At 36.0% G+C, this 17,982-nt stretch overlaps 1 protein-coding gene across 1 annotated transcript in view; it reads left to right on the plus strand.

Annotated features, from left to right (window-relative positions):
* NECAB1 (N-terminal EF-hand calcium binding protein 1) overlaps positions 1–17,982 on the plus strand; it is a 147,239-nt gene that overhangs the window by 22,968 nt on the left and 106,289 nt on the right. Inside the window, exon 3 of the mRNA XM_079143806.1 lies at positions 4,607–4,715. Coding sequence (XP_078999932.1) covers positions 4,607–4,715 — 109 coding nt within the window. The remainder of the gene's footprint in view (positions 1–4,606; positions 4,716–17,982) is intronic.

The raw sequence follows: 17,982 nt of genomic DNA on the forward strand, positions 1-17,982 counted from the left end.
AATGCGTTGAAAACATAATTATTATAAATGCTTGTAAGAACTAGATAAAAAGTGCCATGGGGGAGGGGCAATACTGAAATCAGAGCTCTAGGTATTGGCAAATTTGTGAAAGCAGCTTGGAGAACTGAAATGAATGTTTAAAGAGCCCTCTTTATAAAAGAAGCACCAGTTTTAGGCTGTACAAATTTAATTACCTATGAGAATAAATAGAAAATTTCTATCACTGAGTGTATGAAATACTATTTTCTGTATATACTCAATAAGTACTTTTCAAGGAGGAGTAGGAAATGGGAATCAAAAACATATAAATGATATTTACTTATCAAGACTGGATTCTTAAATCCATATCTACCATTATTGACCTCTTACTGTGTGCTGGGCCATGCGCTCAGTGTTTTCTATATAGCCTCTCACTTAGTCCTTTTAATAGTCTGGCATTTATGAAATTTGAAACTTAAAAGAATTTAGTTGGCACTTTCAAAGTCTGTGCTGGTCCCTTTTCTTTCCCACTACAGGTGTCCTCCCAGGAGAACTCACTACTGGGACCCCATTACTATATTTTGATAAATCCCAGCCAGCATCTCTAGCCTCTACCCCCCTCTGCTTTTCTTGAGTCATATGATCCTTCACCCAGTAGAGGCCTCTGCTCAGTCCACAGGCCCCACAAGTATCAACATGTCCAGAAGATCATTTTTAACTTTGCCTCATGCTTTTTGCCCAGTGTTTTCTCTTTCAATGAATGGAGATAACGCCATCCATCCGTCACTCCATTTAGAAAGCAAGTACTCCTGTCACCTATTGCCTCTGACTAATCACCAATTTGTGGTGATGCTTTCCTAAACAGATTAATAAAAATCTACCACTTCTCTGTGTTTTCACCATCACCACCAAAGCTTCCGCCATCCTGTATATTTTCCTGGCAATGTTCCTCTGCAATGTTCTCCTGATAGGTCTTCTTACTGTACTCCACTCACTTACGACAACCCCACCAAGCTTTCTGAAATAGGGTCAGTGGCTCCAGAGATCTCTTGGGGAAATTCAAAACTCTTTACAATGATTGTTACAGCTTCGCGTGATATTGCCTCTCTGTATCTAACTCTTGACTTTTCTTTCCTTCCAGAGGCATAATACTCTTTGACCAAGTCTAGTTTTTCTTTTCAGTTTCCAAACCATATCCTTTCTTGTCTCCTCGATTTATTTTTTGCATTTCTTCTGCCTGGAATATCCTTTCTCTTTAAAGATCTTCCTTCGCTAACCCCTATTTTTCATTTGTTTCTCAACAGAAATGACACTTCTGAGAAAACTTCCCTATGCTCTGACATCTGAGGATATTACTAAATGCTTTCATGTCAGCCTAGAGCCACGAGGATTGCCTTTATCAAACTATGCCTGCTGATCATTTGCTGTTTCCCCCATCACAATGATAAGATCTCTAAGTGGGCATCTACCTGCATTCTTAGCACAAAACAGAGTGTTTGGCATGTAGTAGGATCTTGATAAATATTTGATGAGGGAAAAGGATGAAAATGCTCTACTAGTAAATGGCAAATTCATGTTTAAAACGAGATTTGCTTTGCTTTAAGACTGTGTTCTAGCAACTGCATTCTAATGCCTCCATCTCAGAAAATTAATGGAAGGTGGAATACAAGGCCAGAATAATTTAAAAAGAAAGCAGAGAGGGGCCAACTATGCTTGGGACAAACTCAGACAAAGCATGCAATTCTAAAAGAAAGAGTTGAAAAACCTGTGCCATTATTGATAAGTTAAGATTTATCACCACAGGAAATCAGACCTCATAAGACTCAACTCCTCTGTGAGCCATGCTTGTAGAAACCTAGGTTTCACTGTGTTGTTCCATTTCAAAAGCAATCCGCAGGAAAACTGAAGTTGAAATAAAATATTTTAATAAAAATTATAATTGTTCTATTAATACAGACTCAGTACACGGAATTTTTCTCTCCCTTTCTGTTGAAACAGCGTAATACTTTTGTTTACCATTAAGTACTAGTCTTCAACTGTTCAAAAGTAACTCTTTGCAGTTGCTTGTTTTAAATTGTGGTCAGCCTGAAGGGAAGACATTCAGGAGTCCTGCATGTGGTAAAAACAGGCTTTTAAAGCATACTTTCTATCCTACAAACTGCGCTGTAATTCAATGCCTCCCTTTTCTTTTTATATTTTTTTCCAGTAAGAGGTTTTTTTTCTATTTTCTTTTTCAGCCACTGAACTTGCTATTTAGTGCTTTCACTTGATAATATGTGCATGACTTAGTCACTTATCTATTCTAGTTATACAGAAGGCTTACAGAGGCCTGCCTCAGCCACAGAAGGCACAGGCAACCAGAGTTTTGTCACCTGAGAATATTACATGTTCACCAAAAAAACAAAACAAAACAAAACAAACAAACAAAATACACACTCCAACATCAACAAGTATCTACCATTAATACATATCATGGGTGGCATTAGAAATAGTGTATTGATTCCTGGGTTTTTTTTTTTCTTTCCTTTTTAAAAAAATAGATGGACAATCTTTCCCTTTCTTTGACATTTACCTACATCTAGTTTATACCCAATTCTCCAACCTGGCAATATGTTTTTCATCAAAGTAAGGAGGTGCCCAGCAGAAAAACTGCACAAAGTCTAGTCTGTGATATAAAACAGGTTACACGAGGCTAAAGTTTAAAATAGCCATATGAGACATGAAACTGCAATAACTCATTTAGAAACAGAAACACAAGGCTGACACAGGAGGATTGCAAGTTTGAGGCCAGTCTAGGAAATGTAGTGAGACCCTGTCTCAAAAACAAAACAAAACAACACAAAACAAACACACAAACCAAACCAGCTGGGGATATAGTTCAGTGATAAAGCACCCCTGGATTCAATCCCCAGTACTGAAAATAAATAAAAAGAGAAACACAAATTAGAGGATTGATAACCCCTGTGGATTCAATTTCATTTTGTACTGGGTTGCTATGGTGTTTGAACAGCTGAACAATCCTGGTCCAGGCAAACACTGGGGTCAGGAACTCATTCTGTACTTGATCCAGTTCATGATTTTTAGCACCTTGATAGCCATGTCTTCCCAGTTAACTATTAACAAGAATTAACCAGAAAATTGGTATATTGTGCTTCTTAAGTTAAAAAACAAAATGAAGTACAGTTTTAAAATGCTTCAGAGTCTTTATATTTTGCAACTAAGGTTTTTTAAAATATGTCAGCCTTTAAGTGCCCTCCCCCTACCCTGGCAAAAAAAAAAAAAAAAAAAAAAAAAAACAATTCAGTGATTAGGTCTGTTATATCCTTGATAGTAATGCCTGTGGAGTGTTTGTGTAGAAACATCTCACACCAGACCTTCAAAATTTGTATTTCTTGTTTGCCCACATCTCTGTGTTCTCTGAGAATGATTGTCGGGTAGGGCCCAGAAACCTGCATATTAACACTACTCTAGGCAATCTGTGAGCCAACTTTCAAGAAAAAAAAACAATGCTCTAAATGTATCTTGGAGATCTAATCATTTTAATTTTACTTTCTCCTACGCAAAGACAAATGCTGGTTTGTTCAGAATAATGTTGGTAGGACCACACTGTAGGAGTTTTGTGGCCCTGCGCAAATTTCTTCCTCCTTAGACCTCAGTTCCCTCATTGTAAATAGAAAGGCTTATTCTATCACTTATAGTCATTCTGCAGTTTATCCAAGAAAACTGACAAATTAGCTCCTGTATAGAGGAAGGGCTGCTTGCTTTTCTCTCTCTTCCTGTTCATTCATTTCTCTAGATTTGCTGCTTCTGTGTCTTTACAAATATTTTGCCTATCATTAGTGTGTTTCTTCCGTCTATCAGAGTTTTTGTTCAGTTAGGTGCACATGCTACTAAAGCCCCTCCTGCCCCTATATGAAAACAATCTATTATCCAAACTCCCATACATTGAAAGTGCCTCTTAGAGCATTTGCTGTGACCTACTATGTAAGGGACTTAAAATTATGTTTGCATATCCTATCTCTCTATTAGGTTCTCTGATTGTATTTCACTTTTATAACCCACAAAAGTAAAATTTATTTTGCTTTAAAAGTACTCACTAATTTAAAGAATAGAAGAATGGGCACAATTTGTTGATTGTAATAATAACTGTCATATCCACATGCAAGTATCTATTTAATCAATATTCACTGAATTAAAATCTAGTATGTATCCTGTGGTCTACTAGGTCCTGCTTATGCTTTGTGCCATGAAGGCAAAACATACAAATAATTGACTCCATGTTAGGCTCTTTATTTTGTTGTGTGGATATCCTTTTTGTATAGCCAGGTAAATGCTTTATTAAATCTAAATGTTTGTCATGGGAATAAATGAATCAAAAGTATTCAACACCACGTGGACTAATATTTCATTAGAATGTACAATCTTCATGCTATGTACTACAAAAATGTTCTCATTTTTCTTTTTAACACCTTGAATTTTTCTATACTTTTTTTGGGGGGGTGTGGGAATATATGCGGGATACCCACATGAATAAACACATACAAGCATTTGTGCTGAGTTTTAAAAATCAAAGATAGAACGATGTAAAATGAAAATGATTTGCTTCTGTTTGTTCTTATCATTTCAGATGATGGAAAATTATCCTTTGAAGAATTCAAAGCATATTTTGCAGATGGTGTTCTCAGTGGAGAAGAATTACATGAACTCTTCCATACCATTGATACACATAATACTAAGTAAGGAGTTTTCTATTCACTGGATTCTATAAATGAGGTAGAGAGAGTTCCTCATGAAAGAATGAGGAAGAAAAGATGTAAAGGGTACATTTTATAATGCTTACCTGTGTTTAATTCTGAGATACCCTGTCGTTAAAAAATGAAAATTTCTGAAAAACTCAGTGATCTTTAGAGAGCTCTCCTAAAGTAGTTTTAGATAGGTCCCTTTTTGTAGAATATAAAACAAAGTAGACATGATAAGCAATTCTTATTCTATCATTAATAAGCAAGTAGAATTTTTCCTTATTACTTTGTCTTCATCTCAATTTTCTTTGTTTAAAAAATGTCCTTAGGCCAATTTTATATTAGTGTATTAAAATGGAGGAAATTGTAGCAGTTATCTGGGCAATTCAAGAATGCTGAATTTAAAATCACTGTTACCTGAGAGGTGCAGATAATGAAGGACACAGGATTATTTCTGCAGAGTTGACACATACAGTACCTTGTATTTATTTTACCTATATAGATTTATTTTTGCATTAGCATAACATTAATGAAGGTCATAGTCATAGTCTTCCTGTGCTTAAAAATATAAAATAATAAGAACTTTTGGATACAGAACAACAGAAATGTGCTGCTTTCTTTGGGTAATTGAACCAAATCACATTATTTGTAACAGTTGAGATTATACAATTCTGATGTGAAAAAGCACCATTTCAGTCTTGTCTTGAGAGCCATCAGTGTGTCTATTGTTTGAACAATCACCATGTCACTATAGGCAGTGTTAAGATGGTTCCAAGCAGTGAGCCAATATGCTAGGAAAATGCTCTTGGGCTACGTCTATGAACAGACATTTTCTTGAGGCAAACTATTAAGAATTAAAAGATTCAATTCACTTTATGCAAGCAGCTGAATATTTGTTAAACAACCAGTTTGCAAGTTTTTGAATTCAGTGGGGTTTTTCATTCTCTCGGAAATGGCTTAAGTATTTTGTTGTCAGAAATAGTACTAATGGGTAACTAAATCAGAAGTTCCAGTCTGTTCAAAAATCTGTGCATCAATCTCTAGTAGGCATTGGTGGTATGACATGGAGTCAGCTTATAGTTTAATGGGGAAATAGACTCTCCAACTGATCATTTCCATATAATATCATAAATGCTGTAATTGAGGTATGCTAGAATGTCCTGGGATTACAAAGAAGGTCATTTTAGCCCAGTTTTGGGCTCAGGGAACATTCATTAGAGCTGAGTCATTGTGGAAGAGTGAAGATTGCTTGGGTAAAGAAGAGCAGATAGAATATTCCAATCAGAGGGGAAAAGCCTAAGGTGAGTAGGACTGACACAGATTTTCTTACTGCTAAATTGTCAACTATAAGGCTAAGAGTGGAAGGAGACAAATTTGGAGAGTAAAGAATAGGGTGGTCAAGAAAAAGACTGCATTTTGCAATTACAAAAGTGCTTCAACCTTATCCTGTAGACCAGGGGAAGCTATTGAAAAACTTGAGTCGGAAAGTGACATCTTTGATTGTCATTATAGTTCTACTGAAGGATAGACTCAAAGAGGGAGAGATGGAGGAACACAGCAGATAATTTTAGTTATGTTAAATTGCTACTGAGAGAGAATTTTCATGCATGAAAGAAAGGAAGCCATGTTGTACCGTTCTGAGAAATGATACGTGAGAAAAAAAAAAAAAAAGTAGAGGCTCCCTTTGTGGTCCAGTTATTGGAAGATGGAATGCTAATACTCCATCAAGGATACTAATTATCTCTTTCTTGTTATATTTATTATGGAAATTTCAATTTGGGTTGGGAACATTTGTTGAGAGTCATAGTTTCAGAGTTTGCTATCATGAAGATTTTTCAATACATATTTACTAATATTAATGAAAATTAAAGCATTCTATAGATTTTGTTGGCCTGGTTTTGCTATTTTATTTACATATTTATTAGATTGGAATTTGGTATAGCTGTAAGATTACTAAATGCTAAAAAGCACATACAGCGATTTATACCATAAATCTCATGGAATAATAATTACTATTTGTTATTCCCATATGCATTAGTAACAACAGTGTGTGCTTTCTGATGTGAGGATGTTCAATTTAATTTAGAGCTTAAGTATATTAGTTAGACTCTTCCGAATTATATTCATGAAATTCCTTTAAAAAAAAAGGTTATCAGTGCTAGCCTTTGATCTTTTTAAAAGATTAATTCAAACTTTGGCACAGAAATTTCAGAGCTTTATTTTAAGCAACTGATAACTTTTATCTTTGCATGATCTAAGTTTGAATTATTTTAGTGATTCACTAAATATACCAATTATTTTTTCCCTTTCCATACACCTAAGAAAGTATACTCTTTTTGGCAGACGTGGTGGTGCATGCCTATAATCCTCAGGAGGCTGATATAGGAGGATCTCAGGTTTGAGGTCAACCTCAGCAACTTGGGGATACTTTGTCTCAAAATAAAAAATAAAAAGAACTGGGCATGTAGCTCAGTGGTAATGTGCTCCTAGGTTCAATCCCCAGTACCAAAAGAAAAAGTATGCTCTCAAATCCAAACACTGCTTAATATCCCCAACCTCTCTAATTCATCAGGAGCCCAGTCCGGCCTAAAGGAACCAGTTCATCCATAGACTGGATGGAACAAACCAGATCCATTGTCTCACCCTGTTCCTTTGGACCCTGAGAGTCAGAGTCTGTGAACACTTTCAATGAACCCCCATGGCTGCCTAGTTCCTGCTCCTCTTGATGTCTGGTGACTTAACTTCACCTTGGAACCCATTAATTCATTATCTGCTTTATACACTGTTTTCCAGAACTTTTCCAAGGAAGAGTCTGTCCCTTGCAAAAGTATGTTCTAAGACAGTATTACTTCAGCTCACTCCTGCCATCTGTGGAAATTTAAGTCCCTTTGCTACAAACACTATATTTGCCATGTATGAAAAGTGACATATCCACTTTGAAAGTATTTGGAAAGAAAAAAGGAAAAGCTGAGAACATATCTTGCTGTTTAATTTACCCCCTTTGTCTCATGAAGAATATTCTTAAAATATTATTCTTGATCCTGAGAAGCAAATTGTTCAAGAAGTATAATTATAGCCAGTATCTATAATGTAGTAATATGAACATATTTTAAGTATTAAAATTAAGCAAATTATTTCTTGTAAAAGGACATTTTAGCAAAACTGCAAGATAAACCTTTCAAGAGGTCATTTCTTACGGGTAGCTTTTTTGGTCTTTGTTTTTTTTTGGTACTAGGGATTGAACCCAGGAGCTCTTTACCACTGAGTGACACCCCAGTCCTTTTTACATTTTTATTTTGAGACAGGGTGTTGTTAAATTGTTGAAGATGACCTCTTACTTACCATCCTGCCTCAGACTCCTGAGTTGCTGGGATTACAGACTTGTATTACCTTTCCCGATTCCAGGTAACTTTTAAATGGATAAGCATAGAGTGGTACAGTGATTCAAAAACAAATTTTAACAAATAAAAACTATGTATACTACCTTCTCCATCACACACAAGTAGGTTACAGTCTTAATTTTCAAATATAATTCTACTGGTTTTTCTCTTTCATTTCATTTATTCATTTCAGTGTTTTGTCCTTTCATCTGAACATTGCTATTGTCATTGGATAAATTATTTTAAGAAGACTTCATTGCATTTTTAATTTTCTATGCCCTGGAGCCACTTGTCTCATTTCCAACAGATCTCCTCTCATGAATAAAAGTAAACCCAAACAAACAGAAAAACAAACCCAAAAGCATATAGCTTCATAAAAACCTAGACATCTGAGACTGTGTAATGATTTCTGCACATGACTGTTACCAAGGTTGAAAGTATGTCTGGTTTGAATCAGAGAGGATGTATTTAGTGTGTTTTAAAACCAAATTGCTGACCACTCTGTGCAGGTCGAGTGCCCCGTGAGCTGTGGTCACAGTCCAGCCTACGCCAGCACAAACTCCTGCTCAACACTTGGAATAATCTCACTCTAAAAAGAATTCCAGAAGCCATCCCACTTGCTTCTTGCTTGTTTTAGTCAGCTTTTTCCCTCCTGTGACTAAAAGAACCAACCATAGCAATTGTAGAAGAAGAAAAGTTAATTGGAGGGGCTCATGGCTTCAGAGGTTTCAGTCCATGAATGGCTGGCTCCCTTCCTCTGGGTTTAAGGTGAGGCAGGATATCATGGTGGAGGAGTGTGGTGGAGAGCAGCAGCTCACATGATGATTAGGAAGCAGAGAGAGTCTCCACTCACCAGATACAAAATATTTACCCCAAAGTCATGCCCCAATGCCCCACCTCCTCCAGTCACACCATACTTGCCTTCAGTTACCACTACTCAATTAATCCCATCAGGTGATTAATTTACTGATTGGGTTAAGGCTCTCACAACTCAATCCTTTCCCCTCTGAACTCTCTCTTACATTGTCTCACATGTGAGCTTTTGGGGGACACCTCACATCCAAACCATAACAATGCTGTATTAGACTCCTAGTATGGTGAGTATTTTCCCAGAAATTATGTTCCTGATCTGTTCACTCTAAAGATTTTACTCAGAGCAGAGACCATAGAAGTGAATAAAAACCCCAGGGAAAGGAGGAGAAACTTGAAGGCATCAGAAGCTCAACTTTCCTCCACTTTTAAAAACTATCATTTTAATTCATAGGTCTTTTCCTTTCTCTTTGGACATTTGGAATGTTTCCCTGAGATTTTTCTTATGCAGAGTAATTGAGTGTGGAACAAAGTACTAATTTGTTTCTGTTGATCATGCTTAGGATATGCAGTGTGGCAAAGAAAAGGGTCACTTTATAAGTATTTGTTAACAGGGAAAAATATTGTTGAAAACTTTAACTTTCTGTAATGCTAAAGGAAATGAATACCATCATCATATTTCAGAATATTCTGAAAGAGGGCTTATCCATCTTAACTAAAGTTACATAAATTTCAGAGATTTTTGTTAAGTCTCTTCTTACCTGTTTTCTTTCTGGAACAAATATGCCTAATCTTTCCTTTTCTTAAAAAAATTTATCTTAAAAAAATTGTGTTAATCTCTCAATCATTTCAGTTCGGCTTATCCAGCTCCATTAAAGGTTTTTAAATAGGTCTTTTTTAACTTTTACAAGTTACTGTTTAAAAGAGAATACTTAGAGCCCTTAATATTTATGTTTGAAAAGTAAAACAATACTAACAAAATCAACACCTACAGTTTGGTAGCTTAAAAATTGGAGCCACCACACCAGTGAGAAAGCAAGAATAAATTGAAGAAAAATCATCAGGGTCTTCCATAACTCATAGAAAGTGCTTTCCCTCGTCAAAAAAGCCAGCTTATCTGTATTTGGCAGTCAGAGGAAAACATGAAGCATTTAGCATAAATCCTTGTGGTGTTAATCATAGCAGAGGGAAGGGGGAAAGGGAAAGATCCCCTTGAGACCAAAAACAATTCTCCCAGTACACTGTACTTTGGAGATCCAGATTGTCAGGCTAGAACAAATGGTAGACCAGATGGAAACTTTGCTCCTGGGTCAGAATCTGAACATACAAAAAAGTGTCCCAGGGTCCTCAGATGAGAGGCTGTGACTAGGGACAGATGACTGATGCATTCACATCAACTGCTCTTTATTCCAAACTAAAATAACTTTTTTGGGTGCTGAGCCCTGGGATTTCAACCCAGGGCTTGTTAAATCATGGAAGTATACCATAGTGATAGAAATAGCACCACCTACTAAAAAAGAGCTAGCCCTGGAAGTTTAAAAAACTATTTGCTAAACTAAACTGAAAATTTAGTTCTCTAAATTTCTACTTCTTTCTACTCCTTAGTGCTATTTAGAATACAAATGTTTTGTGACAAATGTTTCAAATATTTGAGGACAGTTTTCATGCACCAATGATGAGATAAAGTCCCATAGTAATTGGAGAGTAATTATATCAAAGGATTTGTTTCAGATGGCAGAGTTCTGTTCCTTCTGAAACATAAAAAGTTGCCCATCCTGTATTTGTTCATGACAGTTAAATCCCAAAGCTCGATGAGTTGGTTGATGAAGCCACTTTCTCTCTTGAGTTACTCATCATGCTGCTAAAGTCAACATATTTTGTGAGCAGTAGGGAGAGAAAGCATGAAATAAGCAGCAGGTTAGTCTGAAGGGCATCTCACACTGCCTGCATGACATTGTAACTAGAAAGCAGACTGCAATTCCCATAGTCAACAAAAGAGCTCTCCCTATTAGCATAGCCTATAACATCTTCAATCATATCTGAAGACTTAGCAGCCTAAAGACTGAAATATCTGGAGCACAGAACAGTCATAATCTTGGGTGCTAGCTAAGCAGGTATGGTGTGACCAAAAGGTGCTCAAACAAAACAACAGAAAAGAGCGGGGAGGTAGTGTGGCTGTGTCAGGAGAGCAAAGTGAACAGCAAATCCTGAGTACATTAACCAAAAGGAGTAGACTGCCTGGCGTGCTCGGGCTGAGTTTAACAGTGCAAACCTGTCTGAGAAGCTCTGGCAAGAGAATCCCACAGGTGTTCACACAAGACCCAGACTGGTCATGAAGAACTAGAAGAGACCACAGAATCCAGACAGACTATTTCTTTCTAGCCATGTTCAAAGCTCAGCTGCAGGAACTGGGCATGGGACTGATTCTCTATCCAGACTTTAAGTAGCCTTTTTGGAATAAGCAGATTAAAGTCAGCAGACATAGGCTGTTTTCAAGGCAGAAATGTGATTTTGCTGTGTATGCAAAATGAGGAATGGATGGAGTCAGAGGGACCATAAAGCTGCAGAGGAAAGGAATAACATTCTTTTAAGATTTTTCCTCAGATTCTCTTAGGCCCCACTTGGCAGAAGTCTTAGCAGGGCAAATGCTATGGTAGAAGGGAGGACTTCATTGGTCATTATTGACAGAAACATAGGCTACATTGACTTAATGAAGTTATTATCTGACTCATGTGACAGAAAATTCCAGAGATAGGATTCAGGTGTGTGGGAATTAGTTACTGAAATGGCAGTGGCAGTGCTATGAGTCCATTCTCTGTCATCTCTTATTTCTTTTTTCTTGGTTGGCTCTTCTCTTGGGAAGAACCTCTCACGGATAGCTCAGGATGGTTAAGAGAAGCTCAAGGTTCATATTGTTGCTTCCAGAATTGATGAATTCTGAGAGATTGCCTTTCTTTCCCAATAGACCCAGCAAAATCCTGGTCTTAAATTGTGTTAGCTTGCCTTGATCTCATGCACATCTCCAAATAAATCAGTTTTCAGGAAATATAATATGAAATGGAACCAGGATGCCATTTCAGAATAAAGGGGACTAATAGATTCTGGGCAGGCAAAAATTTAGTCTTTTACAGATCCAAGGATGGCTTACTTAGTCTCTCTTTATTATCCCATACTTTAGAGAAAGGTATTCCTCCTACCCAAGAAGATAAGGGACTTGATGGAGTTTGATATCTAGAGAGTTCAGGAAAATCTGAAGTTACTGTAATGGAAAGGATGGGAATTTGGGAGCATTGACATCACTGAACTGTCCAGGGTCCCGTGCCTTCCACTTTTACCCTTTGTGTCCATCTGAGCTGATGGTGACTTTATTCCACTTTGCCACTAGAATTAACCTGTGGCCAGAGATTTCCTTATTATTCACCCATTTTTTTAGATGTGTTTTTCACTTCATTAATTACCCAAGTCCACTTACTTGCTTGGAGTATCTTTTTCTCTACCTCACAAACATGTAGAGGGGGGGAAAAAAAAAAAAAGACAAAGCCTATTTCCTGTGTTACTTTTGAAACTCTCTTCTTTTCCATGAGAGAACTTCATTGGCACTATTGCCATTTCTTCCTAGATCAAGTGTGGATTAGGGCAGAGGTTTCCTCCCTGGAGGAAGAGTATGAAATCAACAAACACGATTTTACTTTATAATTTAAAAGATTAGCGTAGTTTGGAACATTTATAAAGGAGAGAAGTTTAAAGAGATTTTTTTTTCCAAGTGACATGAAAATGGTTTATCCTTAGTTATAATTTCAGAAATAAATTGGTTCCAATTTTCTCTGACAAATGATGGTCGTGGAGCCAACTTTTGTGTGTAATTTCTAAAAAATATTTAATTTCTAAAGGAAATATGCAATTTCTAGTTGAATAGGGAAATGCATTTATTGAGTGACGATGTGCCAGGCGCTTACTTGCATCATTTTATTTAATCTTCACAAAAACCAAATAAGAAGGTGTTATTATTCACAGCCTGTACACAGTTAAGCACTCTAACATCGAAAGTTAAATAACTTGCCTGAAGTTACTCAGCTAGTATGTTTGAAGAACTGGGATTTTTCCCAGCTCTGCCTGAAAACAACTTAAACTCTTTCTGTTGTTATGCCACCTCTATAAAATTGTATATTTTTAGCTATTTTGTATATCAGGAATCAAAATATTCCAAGGCCAGTTTTAAACATCACTTTTAGATATCTTATTCCTGATGAAAAGGTGGTTGATTCTTTCCAGCAGTAGAATATATTTGGATGTACAGTATAGAGGTAATTACTTTAATTGCTGCCTTTATCTCTCTCTTTTTATATCTTGTATGTAGGGTTTTCACAGTGTGGGCGTTGCTGCAATGTAGAAATGCCATTCTTCTTACCTTGGACATTATTTCCATTCCTTGCACATTTCCCCTCCCTCTCTCCTACCTTTATACCTGGAATTCATCTTCTGCTTTCGACTTGGTATCTGTACCACCCTCCTCTCCATCACTTCTCAATGCTTTAGTTTTCCCATTGTTCTTCAGAGGGCTCACGGTTTTATTGTTTCTGTTAGTCGTTTGTATTAAAGGACTTCACTTTCAAACTTTTTCAGTGCTTTTTAATATCTCTTTAATCTGATCTAGAGAATTATTTTCTGCTTGTCACTGTTCTCCCAATAAAGAACCTGAATTCTCTTTTAGTCTTAATAGAACTAGCTCTCTCTCTTCCCATCAGCCATGGTACAATTGCTAATGGTGAAGTAAAATCAATTACTGCTCAAAATGAAGATTTTTTTGAGGTTGAATTATTTATTCACATTAATGCAGGGTTCTTTCTAACCTTATAAATATCACCAAATGGATAAAATCAATTCAGAAACAGTGTAGTTTCCATCCCTTTAAAATACACAATACTCACTTCTTGGACAGTTTCTTCTCTCCATATTCAATACAACAGCATATTTTGTCCTTTGTTTTTAAATCCTCACACCACTGCCTAAGTACCAGATTTCTATCTTTTATAATGATGTTCTCTCGAGAGTAGTTCGTTTGGTGGAACAGGTACAATTGTTCTCTATGACTCTTCAAGATTTCAGAATTCTTAAATAAATGTAGATTACAAATAACCTAAGACCTTGCTCACTTTTGCAGTAAAGGATTTTCAAGAGCTATTATTTTTGAAAAATATTTCCACATGCTGCTTTGGTCTTTATGCTTGTGTCCTCCCAAATTCACATGTTGAAACCAAACCCTCAAACTGATGGTTGGAGGTGGGGTGTTTGGGAAGGGATTAGACATGAGGCATCCAGTCTCCTGAGTGGGATCAGTGCTCTTATCAAAGAGACCTGAAGGATCCCATTCACACCTTCCACCATGTGAAGACACATAGAAGTCACCATCCATGAGGAACAGGCCCTTACCAGGCACTATATCTGCTGGGCATTGCTCTTGAACCTCCCAGAGTTTGAGCCATACAATTTTGTTTTTTACGGATTAATCGACCTAAGGTATTTTGTTAAAGCAGCTGAAAAGGACTAAGACATTCATGAACAAGATAACATAAACAACACAATTTTGTAAAATGAGTTGAAACAATACAGAAAATCATAAGAAAGAACATACAGCACCTGAAAGCCCACTGCCTTGAGATAATCTCCAGTAGCATTTGATTACATAACTTCTAATATACACATTCTATTTCAATCATGGAGAACTATTTTCTTTTGACTTTCTTTCCTTCTTCCACTGTCCTCCCTTATCCCGCCCCCATAATCTTTACCACATCAAAAAAAGGCCCATGTCCATTTGTTCCAAGCTTATGTAATCATATGCACATTTCTGGGTCTCATGAAAGCCTCCCTGACTTTCTGTATTAGATTAAATTTTCTGTTCTGCATTTGCCTTGTAACAGGAACGTCTCTACCCAGCACCTGTATCAATTTTATATCTCTTGTGTTTATTTGATTATTGTTCTTCTCCTGTGGTCCAAGCTCTGTGAAGGCAGAGGTCATAATTATTTTGCTTTCCAATGATTTCTAGCATAGTGTCTAACTCTCATCATGAGCTGAACAAATTTCTGAGTGAGAAGTGATAAATTTCTGCTTCTCCATATCCAAAGCTATGTCCTTTGTTTGAATAACCCACCCTTCTGCATAGTATAGTTTTCCACTCATCAAAATCCACCCAGCTACACAAAAACCAGCATTGTAAGGTAGAAAGAACCAATCAGACTTGGACTTAAATCCCTACACTGTTTAGCTAAAAGAACTTTGATCACTTCTCTTCATTGGATTATAAAAGGGAGACAATATAAGAACCTACTCTGCAAAATTTAATAATAATATATAAATACGTGCCAAAAATAATGGTGATAATTATTAAGATGTATTCACTAATCTTCCCTGCTCTCCTGGATCATCAATCATCTTCTGTTGTTTTTTTTTTTTTTTTTCTGGTACCAGGGATATTGAACCACCAAACTACCTGCTCAGCCCCTTTTTATGTTTTATCAGAGACAGGGTCTCGCTGAGTTGCTTAGGGCCTCACTAAGTTGCTGAGGCTGTTTGAACTCGAAATCCTCCTGTTTCAGCCTCATGAGTTGCTGGGATTACAGGCATGCAATACTGCTCCTGGCTCTGGATCATCTTCTTTCTTTAAATTTCTATTATTCTAATTTACGCCTTCATAGGTATCATTTAATTATGTAATATCTGTTATTTTTTGCTAATTGTTTCATTAGTATGTTAATCTTATCTCCAAATCCAATTAAAAGTTCTTTTGAAGCAAAGACCCATTGTTTTCAACTACTTCTAACAGTTGCTATATGTTCATGAAGTACTTGGCTAGTTGATTGATTGACATAGAAACAGGATGTATTGATTAACTAGGAGAAAGGCCTACAAAGATATATTGCTGGTGACTTGGAGTTGAGACTTTGGTTTAATATATAAAAAGGGTAATGCCATGGACAGATTCTATGAAATAAGAAAGAGAACTGACTGTTTTTGGTTGGGGGCAGAGTAAATGATAAATTTGACTTTAGATTCTGAATTAAACATAAGAGTACCAAAGGTTATTTCTCTTCTAAAATAGTACTCTACTCTGTGAATTAAAAGCCATGAAATATAATTTTAAATATAAGTGTGAATTGCTTCTAAATTTTAACATAGACTATGCGCAAATGAAGAATTTCTCTTTTCCTTAATATAATTAAGGTTCTTCATTTATATGTAAAAATGTTTCCATTGCTTAAAAAGTTCCTACTACATAGTATATTATATTCTCTTCTCTTGTCTTAAAAGGTTTCTCTGTGGGGAAAAAAACAGACTTTTAAATAGCAAGAGCCTTAGCAGTTAAAATCTGATAGAAAGAAAACTGAGAACTTGAGTAGCAGCTAAATGTTTATTGTCCTTGTCTCATTCACTAATGGGTTCAGTGGTTTAATTTGATTTTTAAGTTTTTCTGGGAAACTATTTTTAATCAAATTTAAATTAAACACAGTGATTCAGAATAATTAGAAATCTACCTCTGCTGGGATACAGGGTCTTGACTATTCATAAGTATTTTCCTCTCCATCATCCCATCCTCCCTGCCATCAGGTTGAAATTAATATATATTGACTTGAGACTGGCACAGGGTTTCTTTTTTCCTGAATTTCCCCCTTTCTTTTCTTTTCCTTTTGAATTGTGAATAGTTTTCAAGTGAAGATTCAAATTGTCAGAGTGCCTAATTTGATGACAATTATTCTAGTTGAGTTTGCAGCTTCCAAGAAAATTGACATTTATTCAATAATTACCTATTTACTTGGTCAGTATTTATTAATCATCTACAGTGGATACCATGTTCCATGTGCTATGAATAAATAAATAAACATTACTTCATATTTAAGGGAAGCAAACCTACCTATGCATAGAAAATAAATTGATTTCCAAATGTCTCATGGAAGACTGTTCTTTTGTTTTTGTTTTTGTTTTCAAGTAGAAACAATGGCTTCTACTTTCTATGATTAAGGAGCATGAGAAGAAGCTTTCGTCAACAAATAGCTCCATCTGTGTGCTTTGACCCAGGATCTTCACAAGATTTAATTCTTGGTGATAAAATGAAATTTAACATGTTTATGTTATTACTTTCAAAGAATTATTTATCACAAAGAGTATGATTCTGGAGACCATTTCCTAGGTAATGACATCATTCGTAATAAACACTGCAATTTCAATGACTTCAAAAAATATCTCTTTATTATCCATGGAGCTGTGTCTAAGTCCTGGTTGGCTAAAGAAAACTCATGAGATTATCTTTAAAATAGAGCATATTGAGAGAGACAAAATTCAGTGAAAAGATCAGGGTGTTTTTTATTTACTTTTGTTAAATTTACAAAAAATTATTACCTTCATTATTCTATTACCTTCATTATTCTATCAATAATCCAATAGTCATGGATTGCCCAGGAAAAATTTATATTCTCAACTTGTTATTTAAAGTCTTTGATGCAAGGTTTTTTAACCTGGTTAACATCAATCCTGGACACTCAAAATAAAATGTTATAGATATTGCATACTTTTATTTTGGTGGAAATTGAAGAAGACTGGTTGATATAGTGTATCAGATTTTCAATGTTATGTTCCAGAACAGCAAAGAAACATGCTCATCTTCCAAGTCCTAAATGGAATAAGTCATCAGCCTTTTATGAATCACTTTCTATTAGCCCTGCTATCACAAAGGAAGTTTAACTGAAATAGTTTACTACAAAAGTCCATTGAAGTTTCTTGGGAATTTGGGGAGAGGATTCAGGGGTTAGGGAAAGAGGAAGATGTTTAATTTGAACTCAGTTTAATTTGAAGTCAACCCATGTCTAATTCAACCTGTGAAGTCAATTCTATCTTTTTCATACCAACTGAACTTGGTATTCTTTCAACAAAGGGTACTGAGTGTTTACTGTGTAACCAGATATTATTGGGCCACGTACTGGGGATCTAGTGATGAGCAAGACATTTATGATTTCAGGAAGTAGATAAGTAGTAACTTGATTAATTAGGCCACAGAAATGTAGTGCTTTGTAGGAAGG

Source organism: Sciurus vulgaris (assembly GCF_902686455.1).
Source record: "Sciurus vulgaris genome assembly, chromosome: 1".
Classification (NCBI taxonomy): Eukaryota; Metazoa; Chordata; class Mammalia; order Rodentia; family Sciuridae; genus Sciurus; species Sciurus vulgaris.